The 17,365-nt window shown below is 49.7% G+C and overlaps 7 protein-coding genes across 7 annotated transcripts; 1 reads left to right on the top strand and 6 right to left on the bottom strand.

Moving 5' to 3' along the window:
• Positions 1-400: 400 nt before the first annotated feature.
• Positions 401-1,078, bottom strand: N7498_005022 (uncharacterized protein; the record flags this gene model as incomplete). The annotated part of the gene is made up of 1 exon (XM_058452084.1): positions 401-1,078. The coding sequence occupies one exon, from the start codon at positions 1,076-1,078 to the stop codon at positions 401-403; it is 678 nt and encodes a 225-aa protein (XP_058308622.1).
• Positions 1,079-1,703: 625 nt separating this feature from the next.
• N7498_005021 (muramidase family protein) lies at positions 1,704-3,096 on the bottom strand (the record flags this gene model as incomplete). The annotated part of the gene is made up of 4 exons (XM_058452083.1): positions 1,704-2,272; positions 2,329-2,433; positions 2,489-2,978; positions 3,049-3,096. The coding sequence occupies 4 exons, from the start codon at positions 3,094-3,096 to the stop codon at positions 1,704-1,706; spliced, it is 1,212 nt and encodes a 403-aa protein (XP_058308621.1).
• A 3,800-nt stretch (positions 3,097-6,896) lies between these two features.
• On the bottom strand, positions 6,897-8,024 carry N7498_005020 (uncharacterized protein; the record flags this gene model as incomplete). The annotated part of the gene is made up of 1 exon (XM_058452082.1): positions 6,897-8,024. The coding sequence occupies one exon, from the start codon at positions 8,022-8,024 to the stop codon at positions 6,897-6,899; it is 1,128 nt and encodes a 375-aa protein (XP_058308620.1).
• A 790-nt stretch (positions 8,025-8,814) lies between these two features.
• Positions 8,815-10,132, bottom strand: N7498_005019 (uncharacterized protein; the record flags this gene model as incomplete). Its single annotated transcript, XM_058452081.1, has 5 exons — positions 8,815-9,149; positions 9,200-9,273; positions 9,325-9,704; positions 9,758-9,922; positions 9,977-10,132. The coding sequence occupies 5 exons, from the start codon at positions 10,130-10,132 to the stop codon at positions 8,815-8,817; spliced, it is 1,110 nt and encodes a 369-aa protein (XP_058308619.1).
• Positions 10,133-12,238: 2,106 nt separating this feature from the next.
• N7498_005018 (uncharacterized protein) lies at positions 12,239-14,447 on the bottom strand (the record flags this gene model as incomplete). Its single annotated transcript, XM_058452080.1, has 3 exons — positions 12,239-13,363; positions 13,418-14,251; positions 14,316-14,447. 3 exons carry the CDS (start codon positions 14,445-14,447, stop codon positions 12,239-12,241), a joined length of 2,091 nt encoding a protein of 696 aa, XP_058308618.1.
• Positions 14,448-15,613: 1,166 nt separating this feature from the next.
• On the top strand, positions 15,614-16,071 carry N7498_005017 (ATP synthase subunit e; the record flags this gene model as incomplete). The annotated part of the gene is made up of 3 exons (XM_058452079.1): positions 15,614-15,634; positions 15,705-15,894; positions 15,998-16,071. The coding sequence occupies 3 exons, from the start codon at positions 15,614-15,616 to the stop codon at positions 16,069-16,071; spliced, it is 285 nt and encodes a 94-aa protein (XP_058308617.1).
• Positions 16,072-16,542: 471 nt separating this feature from the next.
• On the bottom strand, positions 16,543-17,322 carry N7498_005016 (CSN8/PSMD8/EIF3K family protein; the record flags this gene model as incomplete). The annotated part of the gene is made up of 3 exons (XM_058452078.1): positions 16,543-16,811; positions 16,864-17,045; positions 17,108-17,322. The coding sequence occupies 3 exons, from the start codon at positions 17,320-17,322 to the stop codon at positions 16,543-16,545; spliced, it is 666 nt and encodes a 221-aa protein (XP_058308616.1).
• Positions 17,323-17,365: the final 43 nt, after the last annotated feature.

Below are 17,365 nucleotides of genomic sequence, written 5' to 3'. Positions count from 1 at the left end.
TTTCAGTCTTTACTGACTATCCTTTTAATCCTTAGTCGAATGATTTCCTACGCAGGTTTAAAACGTGAATCCTTCTTATACCGACGACATAAGCCCTTTATGACTCTTCTTACGATGTATGAGTATTGGGTATGACTCAAACTGGAATGCACTTTGCAAATATTCACGGGAAGCAAGAGAGGTCTTGAGTATCGGGTTGCCGCCTGTAGCCCATCTGCGTGCAACCTCCCATATTAATTTCTACCTTCAAACGCAGAAGTTGAACTAGATCTTATGCACCCGTGCTATGACTAAATTGGAGGGATCCAAGAAGCAGGGTTCCCAACGCTTTGGCAATGTGAGAATTCATGTCTAGCCGGGCATGTAATCACTATCTCCACCTGATACTTTAAGCCAGACATCAAGGTATATCTCCAATCTCCGGAGGCCGAGCATAATACGCTTGCCAGTCATCAATGTCACGTAACTTGTGGAATCCTGGCAGCTCTATACTTAACCAGCGCATTTTCATCCAACCCACGTCATGCTCTGTGCACCCCTCAAGGGACTCCTCTGGGTCAGATATATCGCCATTCGCAATGTCCTCTTCATCAAGTACCTCTGGTTCCCAATCGGCACGAGCTATGCGAATGAACCCTGTTTCATCATCAAACTCATCGGGGGCACTCAGAACCGATTCCATAGCTTCTTGGTCCACTATAATAAAAAACCGATATCGGCCGGTACGTGCATAATAGTCTTCAGCAACACCCTGTTCCTCTCTCCGTGAAGCCTTAGCCCATTGATTGAAATGCTTACGTAGGGTAGAAACCGTCGCGCCCTCGAAGGAGGGGTCTTCTAAGACCGTTGGGGCAAATGTATCGAGGAGATCAAGGCCACTGTAAAACTCAAGATACTCCGGGACGGCGCCTAGGAAGCGAGCTATGAATTTCTCCCAGTCAGAATTGTTTTGGTACGTGCATCGATAGATCACGAAGCCCCAGGTTTTGAATCCATCCTTTTCAAGGAGCGCTTCGAGCCGGTCGGCCTCATTCAGATCTGTATCCATTGTAGGATCGCGTTTCGAGGGAGGGACCATTGTTGTTGAGAAGGACTTAATAGTCTTGCCGACATATGATGGTATATACGCGGGCTTTCTGAGACGTGAAGGATGGTTGATAGGAGCAGGGAAGCGAACGACACTCGGGCGGGTGGAAAGGGCGAATTGGCTGTAAAAGCGTGGGTGTGTTGTTCGAAGAAATCCTCTGCTAATCATAGGTATGAAGGTCCCCTTTTTGTTGTGAGGCGACGGGGGTAGGAATGGGAATAAAAAGCTGGATGAGGTAGGGAGTTGGGCATGGTCCAGGGCCAAGCAGGAGTGGAAGCGAAGTGGTTGTAGTAACTCGGCTAGTTCTTAGCTAGTATCGCCACCGCCTTGCCGGCCACTTCATGTATTTATTAGTGACTCAGTTACTAGCATAAACAATGACGATGATTTGTATGTTTACTCTTATTATCAACCTTGCCTTATTGGGAGCATTCACGATTTATATTGCGTCATACGAGATGCTTCAGTTATTTCAACAATGTACTAATATGACCCACACGGAGTCTTATCGTATTCAACTAACTACTAAACTGCCATCTTGTTATGTAGAGATTCCCACGCACACTGAGTACCCGACCTCTAAATACTCATAGTCCGATCCAATCGCAGGGTTCCACTAGTATAGTTCTGCAAATGTGATATTATAGGTGGTCTCGATATTGGCGCATGAATCCTTGGCCACCACGGTGTAATACTTATTGCAGTTGGACGCGATCCCTGTTTGGGTGGGTGCCATTGTGGTCGCACTGGTCGTATCGGCTGAGGCCGGCCCCTTCACACAGTATGCTTCTCCTATCCATAAATGGGTACAGGTAGAGCCAACACTGGGGTTCCACCGGTAGAATTGCTCAAGAGTGATGTCGGACTTAGTCAAAACTGTGGCGCAACTATCGCTGTCGGTAACCGTGTAGAACTGCTGACATCTAGACACGGTATCTGTTGGAATAGGGCCCATGGTAGATGTGGTTTGAGTGGCAGTCCTAGTACTGGTCGTTGTGGTTCCTGTTGCAGGCATGGTCTTGCTGGTACTTGCGGACCCGACGCCAATACAAACGGCGCGCTCATCCGTGACCTTCAGATTGGCATAGAGGGCAGCATCACAGTCTCCCGCCAGCCAGCTGTTCCAGGACACAAGCTCGGCCAGAGTGAGGCTGTAGTCGTAGACGAGATCGTCGCAAGTGTAGTCTAACCTATATAATTACTATATGCTCGATCTAGGGCAAATGTTTCAAAGCTCATACCGGGAGAGTCAGACATGTCAATTGAAGTGAAGCAATTGCAATTTGATGCCGTGCCAGTTTCCGTCGCCGTTATAGGCCAGTAGGTAATGTCAGTATCCTCGGTTGCTATATCTACAGTTAGCCTTTCATCAATTTTGTACAACCAGGCAGGAGAGCTTACAGGCAGTGCTATTCTCATACCGCAGAATACAGTAGCTGTTCGCCATATTGAGATTGCAAGTGCTCGCGTTGTTTTCAAGACTTGGGTTCCATGCGACCAATTGTTTCATTGAGATGCCGTATCCTGCCGCCATGTCCACACACTGAGAGGTATAGTTGGAGGGATTCTCGTAGTCATAACAACCTGAGATGGTGCCTGAAGCAGTGGGCAAGAGCGGCGTTCCAGTATACTCATAGCCAGGATCACTCGTGGCGGTAGGGATGGCGGTATTCACGTAAGTGAAGTTTACGGGAGTGATAGTAATTGGCAGGACCCCAGTCACGGTGTAATTTAGGTAGCTGGTGATTGAGCCAACGGCCTTAACACAGTATGCCTCGTCAAGCTGGAGATTGGTACAGTTCGCATCGATCTCCGGATTAAGGAAATATAAATCTGTAAGGGAAATAGACTGGGCGAGAGAGACTTTGGCACAGTCATCGCCTTCTTGAACCTATAAAGACATTGAGTAAACAATCGAAGACCCCCATTCCGGGGAGAGAGAATGAGCGGCAATTACTTACCGTATACCACTGGCTGCAGTTGCGGTTGCTGATATCCATAGCATTCATTGGAACTGCTGCAAGGCCAGTCGCTACTGCAGTCGCTGTTGTGATGGTGCTTGAATCAGATCCACTTGTAGTATGATTTAGATAGCCACTTGGCAGGCTGTTAATAGCATGTCAGTCTAGCAAACATGCTAGCCTTCAAACATCCAGCCTGGATATACCATCCTCCTCGAATCACGACCCTAAAAGATCTATTTCACTCATGGCGAACGCCCAAGTGCCAACGAAGCCCTTTTCCAGAGGAATTCAATTCTCTTCATAGCAAGTTTCTTGAAAGCATGACGTGGCTTGTGGCTGTTTCGATTGCAGTACATTGCGTATTGCACATGTCGCATCGCGCTGAAAGGAGTATGCGGCTGATCACGTTGCGGAGATGATGTATGACTATGAGTTGAGGTTGAATGATGATATCAAGGAGCTACGTCCGATGCATTTGCAGACTGCAAATTCGCGGATGTCGGCCTTGAAGGCCAAGTAATTGGGACATGTACGCTGTCTGTGGGTTGAGCTTGGCGCTCATTGTGGGTTCAATCAGGTTTGGTGGGCAAAATGTGTCGAGGTCCATTAAGGAGACAGGGGATGTCGAGTATTGTCCGTGGTTGGAGACTTGTGGACGCTGCTTTGGACTGGTAATCTTATCGCAGTTTATACTGACCTGCATTGGTCGAAGTATAGAGCAGGCAAAGAAAGTGTGATTATGGATTCGAATTTCTTATTCTCATGACGTAGAGAATCTCCGTGCAGACCGCAGCCTGTCAGAGGAAAAGCGGAGGAAATTGCCCTCTACAAGACAACCCACTTCCTCTTAAGTAAATCATTCTCAACACCCCACCCCAAGAACGAACGACCAAGCATCCGTGCCATACAACAAACTCCAAGCTCAATGCAATTGTAAGACATGATGTGATATGCTTCCGGGTCGCGGGCCTCGGTCCCTGCAGTCGACTCGGGAGATCAAGATCAATTAGATGTATTCTGTATGCGAGTACGTTCCAGTAAAAGATAGGTCCGGGATACTTTATATGCGCTTCAATCGATTAGTGGCTTCTTCTGGTTGCCGACCAGAGCAACGCCTAGGTGATTGAGGGCGTTGGGATCGCTGGGCCGTATGATAGATGGGCCCCTATTCAAAAATTCCGGAGATGTGGCTCCTCAAAAAATAGTGTGGGACGTCAGAGATTTTGATATTTTGCTCATTAGTTCAGATTTTACTATTTCGTTTTCAACCTGTGTGACTGTACGTTTGTGTCGGCTAAATTATAGTAGTCTGTGCGAAGAAAGCAAGGGCAATGAGTTCGTACTATCCACCACTATTAAGCCAGTAACATCTATAAAGGCTGTGCTGGAAACAATACAAGGTCTGTAAATAATTTTACATTAGTGTATGGTCAGATTACCTTCCTTGTAACAGAAGTAAAACATTACCGGTTAGTCGGTCGATTGTTCGATCTAATGTGTCAAGTAGGCCTGAGTTAGCCCTAGAATACTATATCTGTTACTTAAGTATTACCGGACCAGTCCAATCATCTCAAGGTGGACTGAGAAGTCTAGTGAGTGTAAGAAGAGGGCATGTTGAGGCGATCAAAAGCGATGAAACCGGCTTTTCCAAAAAAATTTCCTTGACAGGCCCTTGCCTAGAACAGATGTTTCACAGGGTCGATGGTCGGACTTTTCCGAGCATGATAATGACGCTGATGATGAACCTGCTAGCCTACAATGGTAAAACCCCCTTGCTCAGTCTGCGGTCTCTGGTATATCATCAGCATAAACTATAGGACTCGATAGAGCATCGCTATTATTGTATGACCCAGAAAACCTAGCTACTGCGATTCGATTAACACTGATGCTTTCGTAGGGCCATTGGATCTCACCGGGTAAAGCTCCGACAGCATTCTGAAGCTGACATTCCTGTCCGGCCTTAGTTATTTGCCCCCATCGTAGCCGGTCAAACTCGGCCAGCAATCCATTAAGGATTTTTCGGTGATAATGCATTGCGATGCCCTTTGCGCCAATTTCGCAAGCGATGCGCTTAGCCGCCCTTTCTTCGAGCCGCTGTGCTTACTGGCTGTCATCTGCTTTGATAAATGCTGAAAGTAAGGCGATCTCTTGTGCTAGTATTGAATCCCGCTCTTTGTCGGAGACGTCCTTTGGGGCGAAAATAGTAGGCAATCCACTGGAGAAACACAGTAAGCTTATTGTTAGAAGAATGGAGTACTGGAATTTGACATACTTTGCGTAGGTTTGCATGACTATATTTATAGTATCTTCTAGGAGGTGTAGCCTTTCGCTCAAAATTTGCGATTGTATGTCTACGAAGGCAGCAAAATGATGCCAGTCTGGCTCGTATAGAGATTCGTTAATAAGTAGACTTGCCTATTCGTTAGAAGCCTCCTGGCACCTTGCACAGGCATCTTGGTTGATCCGGATTGCTATATGAAGGTGACGTCGGACTTTATGACTGAACTTGCAAGAGCTTGCCTCGTCAAGAGCTATTGCAAGCCCCCCTAATGCTTTATCGATGGATGATAAACGGTGAGAAAGCTCTTTAACAGCTTCAGTGGTAGAATCGGTTGCTTCGATAATGTCCAAAAGGGCAATGACGCTAGACTGGGCCTCTTTTACGGATTGTGCCGTGAACGTGCTGGTATGCGTCGGCTGAGTCATTATAACTAGGCAAGGGTCATAGTGAGTCCGCGCTTTTTAGATCCAGAAAACCTGGAAGAAAACTTACTGTAATATAGGAGCGTGACATCAAGATATATCCTGGTGAAAAGAGGACGACGATTAATTATTCTCATTAAAGAGCGGACGGTGTACTCACTTTATAACAGAATTTGGAAAAACGCCCCTTATTTTGACACGCCGTGCAGTTATTGTAGGGCCCGTAAACAGCCTGAGCTCCTAGGAGCATGGTGGGCTATGACCGGACAAGAAAGTAATCAACAAACTAGATTGCACGTCTCAGAACTATCGCCGGTCTAGCAGGCTCCTAGGAGCTAGAAGTTCGGGACCTCACAAAAGGTTACGATTGCCTATAGATGCGGAAGCTTATTCGTGCTAGAGGTGATTTTGCCGGTACATTCCGCAAGTGTAGTCATCAGTGGGTATGGCCCCGATGAAGAAGCAAGGATTCGAGCAGATCCATTCAATTGCCCCGGCATCATCATTCTCCACGGCCGGTTAGGAGATTAGGGGTGTACTAGAAAGAATGTTCCCAGAAGCATATAGTATGAGAACATAACACTGATTGGTTGAGCAAGGAGCCAGCTCCATTATGGCGCATTTAATTGCAGTGGGATTGTCAGGATGAATAGTCATATTGATGATGCTAATGCTTTTTTGATGGGACAATGGGCGTAACTTAGTGAGGCAAGGTCGTACGTGATTCAGGCTAGCGTAGTTAGTGCATTTTATTGAGGTCGCTTTGTAAGCTGCTCACGCCGACGCTCAGAGGCGGATCACTGAGCAGATCAGACTGCTCAGCTGAGTATCAAGTGTTGCTCACCGAGCAAGGTCTGAGCACTAAAACGGAAAGGGCACGCCAAGAAGTGGCAGAGGAAATCCTGTACGTAGGACGACTTTCGTGGTATACATCATGTCTCGTTTTTTTTTTGGCACATAACCTCTCCAGGCTACTGAGAAAGAATGCAATGGAGTCAATTATCGAACCAAAAGAAATCAAATTGCAAATGCCCCTCAACAACCCAGAATGCATCAGCTATGGTAAATGGTGAATATGGTAAATGTCTGCAAATGTAAAGCCGCATCTGAAGCAAATCATGTCGCTCGTGGGTATCATAAGCTCAATCGTCGTCCGTCAAATCCAATAACTCCAACTCCGTCTGCACTAGCGACTGGAATTCGCTCCGCGACATTCCCGTGGCCTTGGCCAACCGGAACAAGCTCTTGATGCTCGTGCCAATGTGCTGCTTCACGCCCACTTCGTATGTGGACTGGCTCTCGGCTTCCTGCTCCAGTCTGGCAACATGCTCGGAGCTGTTTGAGGATGCTGATTCTGGCCGCGGGTGGCTCAATCGTCTGCCTGCTTCGTGGTGGGGCACGTCTTCCGCCGCGTAGCCGTTTGTACGAGGTATTTCTGAGCCAATTCCGTCGACTTGTCGCCGCAGAAGACTGGAGAGCATGTCTCCGTTCAAGGATGATGGCCCGACTTCGGACTGCTCTTCTTCGGGGTCATGGCTGTCCATGGCGGGTTGCACGTCGCCGTACTGGGAGAAATATGATGCCTCGGACTGACCAGGCCGGAGGTTCGAACCAGCACGCGGTGCGGGGGTCTTGACGCCGGGTGTCCGGCCGGGAGTGGCATCATACTGGGCCCAGTAGTCATCGTCATCATCCTCCTCCTGGGCCTGTTCGCCGTTGTTCGAATGCGCTGGGCGGCTCGTGTCCAAGGCGTCGGTAAAAAGCTTTTCCTTTGCCTGGCCATTCGCCTCGCCGATAGAAGAGGCCCAAGTGTGTTCATCCTCAGCAGGAGCTTCACGCGGCAGTAGTTCTCCCACTTTCCAGCCACGGCCCTGTTCGTCTGTCGGACACCACAGGTAGATCACCGCCAAGTTGTATTCAGACAGCACCACAAGTGCCCGCAGAGTTTCCTCATCGATCCGCTTGTACGTCACCGGGAGATCTTCAGTGAGTTCAATCTCACCGGACACCGGGTGCGGTTCAAAGGTGGTGCCGTCGACGACGCCCTGTAGGCGCTCCGCTTTGGCGGCGTCCCAGCAGAGCAGGTGTAACCAGGAGTCGGAGGGGGAAGTGGAAACATCGGTGAGGATTTGAACACGTTGACGAAGGATCGGAGAGAGGAGAGGGAGGAGCGCCGGGGGAGGGCGTGGCGAGACGAAGGCTGTCGGGAGACAAGCGAGAAGAGGCGGGAGCAGTGAGCGCGGGTCCGGAGGGCTGATGAGTTCGACCATGGTCGAAAATAGAGCCCTATCGTCTCAATAATAACGAGAGGAAAAAGTGAGGAGAGAGGAAACTGAGGAGCTGGGGAAGAGCTCTCCGCAAGATCAGAAGACCGCAAAAGCCTCCATTCGCCCGAACGTGGGGCAGCAGAATCGTCAAATCGGCGGCCCGAGAACTTACATTCGATGCAGGTCCATTCTGGATGCGCCAATCAGGGCGTGGAAAAAGGAAACAGGTGTTGGCTTGTGCTTTCATGGGTTTATTCTTTTCCGCTTTCGGTATTCTCTTGTCCTAGCTATCTCGATTGTATGTCTGTGGTACCTGATCTCAATGTAACGCTGTGCGTCACGCCCGGATCAAGCATAACATCAATAGAAAAATAAACACAGGAAGAGAGAGATTTCCTATAGTCCGAACTTCGTCCTTAGATTTAAATTCGCGCTGGAAAATCCTAGTCGGACCAACGCTAAATGCCCGCATTCGGTGTGTTTTTAATGCATTCCTCACATGCGAGAAAAAAGAAAGAGAGTGCCGCTCAACTCAGCGCGCCCCTCGTGAAACCCGCCCAAGTCTGGTTCGTGATGATTACATTCGTCTTCGGCCTGCTGATGCTGTGTACCGCTTTTATTCATACCTGGTGGGAGACGATCGCCCTGCCTGGTATCTACCCCGGTCTGACATACCTCATTCGTGCTGGGTACCCTCGTCGCGAGCAGCAGTTCCGATTCGCTTTCCCATCGCTCTATTATCATCTCGGTATACGCACAGAAATAATCCACAGAAATGTATTTCTATAACTGTTTAATCCTTTGAATCATGATCTATAACCACCGTCTCACCCGAGGGTGGTGTCGAGTCTCTACTATCATCAGGAAGCCTCCGACACTGCTCTTCTAAATCAGCCACAGAAGGTGAGCTGCCCAGAATGTTGTTTCTTCGTATCTGAATGCTTCCACAAGGAGTATTCGTAGGCGTATGCATATTTATGTACCAGCGTCGATGTTGGCGGGCTCCGGGATAACACATCCTCCCTTGGAACAACCCGTTGAGTAGTGGCCGAATGCTAACGAGACAGGGGGCGATGATGAGAATGGCGCCATCAACGATGGTGAGGATGCCTAGTTTTACGGAGAACCCTATAATTTCCGTTAGTTTCATTCTCTTTGAGTCGATCCTCACAACATACAAGTCCCATTGTATAGTTCAGAGTCCGGGCCCGCCAAGTAGACGACTACCCGTAGAATACTCGCCACAATTCCTCTGCAAAAGTCAGCATCGATCCAAATTCCCCTTGAGAGAGATATCACTCACACTCCGCCTAGCAGGAAAACGCCCGTCAACGCCAACTTCTGCCCCCTGGGTGCATGCAGCTTCCAAACAACTGGCATGGGTATCACGAGGAGCAGAATACCCGTGAATACATTAATCGGCGATATAACACCATAGACAAGCATCTGATTGATACACGATCCATGAGCAGGCGTTTTGTTCCAGCTATAGTCGATAGGCGTGCACTGGAATATCGTCTGGAAGAACATTGCAATGCCTAGACCGAGAACTGGAAAGCCCACTAAATAGGCGAAGATTTTAAATTTGCGGGTGTAGAAGATGCGCACGTAGAAGAAGAGTAGGGAGATTTTGGCTGGTGTGATTGTGAGGGGGAAGTCGAGGAGTTCGACGACCCAAAAACCCTTTGATCGTTATGTTAATGGTTGTCGCTGGGTGGAATCAGGTGAGGAGATACCTTTCGGATGAGAGTGAAGTTTTGAACACGTTGCTCAATATCAGAGAATGGAGTGCCTAGTCCGGCGACTTCGATCACTGCCATGGTATTAATCTCTTGTCGGGTTATGTAGAACTTGATGTACTTACGGACGATAAAGATGACTGCCTTTCCGAGACTCCCAGCCTGGAAGAGAACATCAGCATTGAGATAACTTTAGATTTATAAAGAGACACATACCAAGGCAATGAGCATGACCCAGTCATCGCAACCAAAATGCTCGCGTTGCAAACGCCGAGTATAGAACCTCGCAGCGACAAGCACGATCTGAAGCACAGAAAAAACAACGCTAACACCAAGCAAACCTTTGCCATCATTCAACAAATCGCCAGCCATGACGATCTCGCACAAGTGTTCATCGAGCTATCGTCCACATCTGAGTCAAATGGGACTATGATCTGGATCTGCAGGTATGCAGATCAGACAGCGGCTCATGCCATATTTCTACCGCGTAGCCACCTGAAGTCTATCGATCACCGTAAAATCCCTGCAAAGTCTATCGGGCGCACATACTCGACACCTAACCCCGATAAAATTCACTTTCGGGGACGACCCAAAGAAGGTATCGAGGCTGTGAGGTCTGGCCGAGTGCTGTGGCGTCGTATGGCTGCGTCGGGATTAAGGGAAGATGTCTCCGTACAGGTCTACGGAGACGCGAATCCGAATCCCCTGTCAGCGGGTTTTGATTGGGGCGCTTCAGTTTATGGTTGACCCAGGTCTCACTCTGCTGGCCTCGACTGCGCGGAAGAGCACTCGGTTCCGGTCGGGTTGGGTAGAATCCTGACATCATGACCGGACCGGGAACCATTCCTCAGGGTGGTCTTCTAGAAGTCTTCCAATCCCCCAGTCCGATCCGGTGTTCGGTGAAACTCTTTTTTTATCATCCATTCACGTCCTCAGTTCTCCCTCGTGTTTCCCCGTCAAACCGCTGTTTCGCACCTGGATCGAGATGGTGTTTGACTTTGCTCGGAGCCGTTGTCTGCGCTTCCCGATATGGCTTACCTGCATTTGGACGATTCCCCGGAGGCTTTTCCTAACGTATCATCAAATCAGAGGGCGTTCCAGAAGGCGAAAGTGGTTCTTTACTTGAACCACGCCTTTTAACCACTCCATTTTAACACCTTCCCTTTTAAAGACCTTCATTGACCGTCTACATTTTACCTATCAAGTCCATACCCCACTTAACTGACCGCTCTAATATATCATTTGCCTAGAGCAATCGCGGATTGTATTATGGGATGTCTTTAGTTCGACGATTTTTATGGGTATCCCTAGGTCTAGCTCGCAGTTCGGGCGACGCAAAGGGCCTAAATGAGGCCTCTAGCTGGTCGTAGGGGCAGTCCTAGTAGGTGGCGTAGCTCTAGGAAGAAAAGTAATATGACCACGCGACGCGTTATTTTACTGGATTCTAGCAAGTTTAGCGTGCCAGATATACAGTAGTGGGCGGTATAGGCAAGACAGAAGGGCGGTCTCTAGGGGTTAAAGGTCCCACATGATACAGTAGCATTTGCGAAGCGTCAGAAGTTTACCAACGTACCTCGCGACGAGAGTAATATTCCGCCAGTCGTACTCTTTGCAGCTACAGAAAGCCGGACGGTGAATTTCAATATGGAAATTCAAAGGTTGTATTTAGCAGGGGTTGACAATGCGACAACGAACGAGAGTGATCTTGTTCCTACGGGATTATACAGTGAATCTATTCGTCGATGCGATTACGATACCGAGGAAGCTGGCTTCCGCCTCCTACTTCCGTTTGCACTGCGGCCTGATTTTCGTGATAAGGACGGGGCGAGGATGAGTGACGGGTCATTAGTTACCTCGGGTTCCCTCACGGAACTATTTAAACATGGCTGTTTTCATCCGTTTGGGGGTGAAGGGCGGGCGCAGAGATTAGAAAGGCTGTTCAGCCGGTGGACAGAACTGATCGAAAGTGGCGTATGGACAGTGGGGAGGGAAGGTGTGGAGGGAGCAGTCGATAAATTCCGTGATGCAGACAGTGGTAATGGTTCCTGGATGGGTTATTGGATTGCGCCTGATTGGTGATACTACGCTAGTCATTCTAATGTTTATGAAGACAAACACAGAATTCATCTTTTGACGCAACCGAACCGACGCTGATGGACGTGCAGAAAGTCAACTCCTCAGTTCATGAAGATTATTCACCATATGGAATCGACCCATGGCAGCTAATAAGCGCCATCACTTAAAATTCCGGAGCAAATTATCAACAAAAATGATTGATCCCATGTGAAAATTGGGGCTAAAGTGTTCATCAACATGTCTAAATTGAAAGTCATGGATGCTAGACAATTAAGTACAACTACCTCTAAGTATGTGGCCGAAGAAAAAAAAAGGGGTATATGGCAAGGAAAGTTGGCGAGGACGAGGGAAGGAAGTAAGCAGGACACGAAGATATGGGCCAGGAAAGCTGCCGCCCAAGCCTTAAGCCACACGATCCTTTTGTTCCAGTTTCGCCACCAACTTCTTCATGCCCGTCCATTCGTCAGCGGGTACTTCTTCCGGAGGCCCTCCCAGACCCTTTCCAACCTCGAAGACGGTGACCACGCCATTGAGTCCACCGGTTGCCAATCGCCTGCCTTCCCGCTCTTCCCACGCAACCTTGTTCAGGCTGCGGGATAGGACGCCGCCAGGTCCGCGCGAGGGGCTGGCCTTCACGACGGGAACCTCGGTGTCTACATGCAGGTCCCATACTTCGACGTTGCCTGCACCGTCGACGAGCGAAAATACGCCTGGTCTGTGTGGGGACCAGCGCGCGTCATACACCACGTCTTCACGAGGGATGTCGAGAATCGGCGAGATGGCTTGCGCTGAGGCTGTACCGGATGTAATGGAGGCAGTGGTCGCCGGGGGACGCACTCGCCAGAGTTTCACGCTCCAGTCCAGACTGGAACTCAGCATCAGGTCGCCCAGATCAACGGGTCCGCGGGCGGGGTGGAATGCTGTAGACATGATCGGTCCTGCGTGCCCGCGATATGTGAGGCGGTAATCGATGCCGGCTTTTGCTCCCGCCCGGTCATACCGGTGGCAGGGATAGATGCCTCCCTCTTCGGTACCGACAATGAAGAAGGTTGGGTCAGACTGAGGGAATGACATGGTGGTTGGTGCGAGATCCTCCGTTTTGGAGGGTGGAGGAGTGGTCAGCTCGAGGTACTCCTGTGGTTGGGAGAGCATATCCACCGACCATCCACAGACTACTCCGTCGGTGGAGGCGGTTAGAATGTTGTGTGCATTCTGAGTACCGATAATTGAGATGTTGTAAACCGGGTGAGTATGGCCGGACCCGGTCAGTGGTGTCTTTTGAACGGGGGCGCCGCCGCCGGCGCGCGAGGAACGGGTGTCCCACAGGAGAACCTGTCCTGAATACGAGCCTCCCACAATAAGATTGGGATGGAAAGGAGAGAATTTGGCTGTAAGGATGTCGGAAGTAGAGTGGAACACATATTCTGGGCGAGATTGCAGGTGTTGATTCCAGACCTGAACGAGGCCGTCTGGTTCGTGAGGCGCAGAGGGGTTCTTGGTGTACGATGCCAGGACCAATTCCGGGAACTCAAGAGAAAATTAGCACAGACATTCTCATATCGCCAGATAGCGAAGACATACCTTGGGTGAGAAGCTGATGTCACTAATCATTCGCTTCTTGCTCCATCGCTCGTCGTAGAACTGGCAGACCTCGCGAATGCCTCTCCTCTTCTTGCCGGTCTCCTCATCTTCTTCCAAATCCCCGTCGACACCGCCCAGTTCATAGTCTGCGAGAACATCATAATCCTCGTCCAAAGCTCGCTCAATAACCTTTGATGAGCGCTCGACAAAATCCAAGAAATCGTTTGACGACGTCACGGCCTTGAGCTCGTCATCGTCCAGTGTACGCAGAGGGTATCGTAATTGTGCAGATGCCGCATTTTGCACATCAATTCCTTCTTGACCGGTCGCCTGCAATTCCTCTTCGATCTCCTTGCGGATCTTCTCTCGGATCTCATCGTCCCGCTCACGGTCCCGTCGACTGACACGCTTGTTCGACCGTGTGGTTCCAGCCTGCTCCTCACCATCAGAAGCAACAGATCCATCAACGGTTTCATCCTCCTGATCCAGTTCATCTGTTTGCACGGCTTTGCTGTAGGTGACAACTTCGGTCTTGGGTTCAGGGGCGGACCGGACTTGAATTTCGGGTGCGGAAGTGGTGTATGGCTCCTCCCCAACAGTCTGCACGGCAATGGATGTAGATTGCGGTCTCGGCGAGGGCGCGTAATTCTCTGCATTTTCCCCGCTGAGCTGGCTAGCACTGAGTACTGAATTTGGGCGACTTCCTCTCCGCGATAGGCCCTCCGCGCCGTGGCTCTGGGATGCCGACCCCGGGCGGTCTACCAAACGAGAAATCAAATCATCGAGCTCTGCTCTGCTATCAGCAGAGCGGCTAGTAGGGGCTGGAGAGGCAAGCTATTTTCAAATTCATTAAATCCCAAAGAAACCCATGTAAGTTGTGTTCGCGGGCCGGTCTTACCTCTGAAGCATCCCCAACACTGTTCCTAGTGGTGGTGAACTCTTTTTGACGCAACTCACGCTGTTTCTTCAGCTCCGCAAGCTTAGCTCGCTTGGCTAAAATCTCATTCTTGCGCTGCTGAACGGACGACATCGTAAATCAACGTCGAGCCAAGTTGTTGGAGCTATCGTAGCGTTCCGAGTGGCTTGTTGACTCGGCCATGAACAAGTCGCGCCAACTCGCCAAATCCGGCACCGCTTTTGGCAGAATCGCAGAATCGATAGCTTATCGCGTAGCTCTATAATCATCTTCTTCAACTTTCAATTCACATCGAATCACATCATTTCGCCTCGCATAATGTTGTGCATTCGATTTTGGCCCACTCAGGGGCCTATGCACGTTGTTTACAAGCCCAGAAATATCATCATAATCCTCAGCCAGTCTCAGCCAAATACGTGGAGGATTGAGGCAGTCTTCGGAAACAACACCACCAAGTGGAAGAAAATGACGGGAAGAACGGTGCTGCTCTATCCTAAGCCTCAGTCAAATCATAATACACCGAGGCGAACAACCTCGATAGACAGGCTGCGACGCGGATTTATATGCAAATGTCGTATTTTTAAACAGACCTTGATGACTTCGTTAACTATTCAGCAAGTTCGGCCTGAAAGCTTGGGTGACTAAGAGAATTAAAAAGATATCTAGAAAAAGGTTTGAAGAGGCGCCCAGGAAGAGGTATAAAATCCAAACAGTGATCGCTGATAAGCTCTTGGGGTGCATTCTGTCGCAGTAGCCGCTATTCACGCTCGTATACTTGCTCGGGCGAGAAGTGTGGACACCTTTTTCAAGAGGAGAATAATGAATCTAAAGCCATGTGTGCCATTTTGAAGATATTCGTAATGCCTCGCCAAGTTCGGTTGTTCTCGGATTCGTGGGAAATGCGAGGATACTTATACTCGGGCGGGGGAAAGACTGTCTGAACGAAAGATCACCGGTAAACGAAGTATATTTGCAGAACCTGGTCTATCAGTTACTAAAATCATACTCTGGCCATGTCTGACATCAAAATTCAATTGTGAAGAAGTGTCGATAGTAAAAAGTAGAAGTGCTCGCATCAATTTCCTTTTATTTACCCCGTACCGGGATGACATAAGCGGCCCGAACGGCACCGGAAAAACTCGCGCAGAACAGGGACTGAACCTCGCCTTGCCCAACCCCAGAGTTCACTGCCATTGACGATTGACTCCTGTTGAACGGTCCTTCGGTTTCCCGCTCTTTTTTTATTCGTCACATATCCATCCCCGGAGAGCTTTGCAGAAATGGCTAGCCAGGGTGTCAACGTGAGTTGCACAGCGAACCCCCAAATCATCCCATGCGAGATCGGATGTTGACCACCTTGCGAATTGACAGGTTCTCCGCTACTCGGCTCTCGTCGCCGGTCTTGTCTACGGTGTTTACCACCAGTCTTCGCTCAACTCCGTTGCGAAGCGCACAGAGGTCGAGCATGAGTACGCACGCAAGGAGCGCCTGATCGAGCAGGCTAAGGCCGAGTGGAAGAAGAAGACCCAGCCCCAGGAGACCAAGCAACAATCCAGCGGCCGTATGTGACACCTTATACCCTGCCCAATGGCACTTTGGAATCGGTATCCGAAGGAGCCGAGTTGTCTTATCCTGCACAGCACTGACTATTCTCTCTCCTACAGTCATCACCGACCCCGAGAATCCCAAGTTCGACCTCGAGGCGTTCTTGCAGGCCAAGGCCACGGAGTCGTCTTAAAGAAGATGAATGGAATAATGGAGGAATGAATACGCATCTATTTGCGGAACTCGCACCTCCCCCCAGGGTATTAGAAGTGGTTTGCTCGGGTCCCTTTACTGTACGATTGATTGGGTTCTTAATTCGCCCCCGAGTTGCAACATTGCGAGCGAAAGATGGAATGATTTCTTTTTGATTCGTTTTCTTTCTTTTACTCATCGTTTTAGACGTTATCATTTGGGTCCTGTACATACCCTGGGCTGTCGTGCGTCTGTACACTACAGTTGGACCACAATAAAGAGCAAAAGATCGTGTTATGCATTCCGGCGTTATCATATGCTTGCCTTGACCAGTCTATGTTGGTCTGGCGCTTTGCTTCCGTCCTTGACTTGCTATGTCGACGGGTTGTGTAGACGCGTCACGTTATGGCGGGTTGTATCAAATTCTCCTCGGAACTCCAGCAACCTGTTTCATTCTCAATCCAATGCGCCTCTAGCTTGCACGGCTTCCGAGCATTGCCATCGCATCACGGATACCAGTGGAGGGTTGTTCCTCGGTGGACGGAACGGTAATCGGGACAGGGTGAAGTAGTTGACTCTCCGGGCTCCACGTCCACCCGCAGTCGGTAAATTTCTGTATAATGCTCTGGTCGCCTTTTTCTGCGGCCTGCGAATCAAGACCCAAGTAGGCCGCCGCCACAGCAGGCCGTATCGCCTCGTAGGAAGTGCTGACAGCGATCAAGGTTCGGTCTTGGAAGAAGCCTAAGAAATGTTAGCAATCAAAGCACTTCTTAGCAGGGCCCAGAATTCATACTTTCGTATCTTCGAACTAAAGGGTATAGTGGCTCTGGCCATGGCAAATTCCTTAGGGTTTCGTAAACTTGAGCATGCTGAGTCTGCCATACCGCTCGCAGCAACGTAAGGCAATTCTGCAGAGAGGGGTCTTGATGCCGTAGGGTCTCTGGCATTCGCTGGGTCAACGCGCGGGCTTCTGGTCTTTAGGTCGTCAAGCTTGAATTTAGCAAATGTGCGCCAGAGCATGATGCGGGAGTACTTACACTTGGTTGGTGAGAAGGTGGGCGAAAAAGAAGCTGGAATAGAATAGGCTCAGTAGCTGAGGATCACCACCGCTAGCATCTGGGTGACCGCTATCCGCTACCATGAGACAGGCATCTGATTCGTACCGCGAGAGGATCTCGAAGAGCTGTGAAGGAGGCAGGTTCGACGCAGCCAGCTGCTCGAGCTGCGCGGTGGAGAGCGGCGGCAGCTCCATTACGGGAAGGTTGGCCTGATCAGATCTGCTTTACTGATAGCTT

The sequence above is a fragment of the Penicillium cinerascens genome, assembly GCF_028974065.1.
Source record: "Penicillium cinerascens strain IBT 15544 chromosome Unknown contig_5_segment0_segment0, whole genome shotgun sequence".
Lineage (NCBI taxonomy): Eukaryota > Fungi > Ascomycota > Eurotiomycetes > Eurotiales > Aspergillaceae > Penicillium > Penicillium cinerascens.
This window is presented reverse-complemented; position numbering and strand designations above follow the sequence as displayed.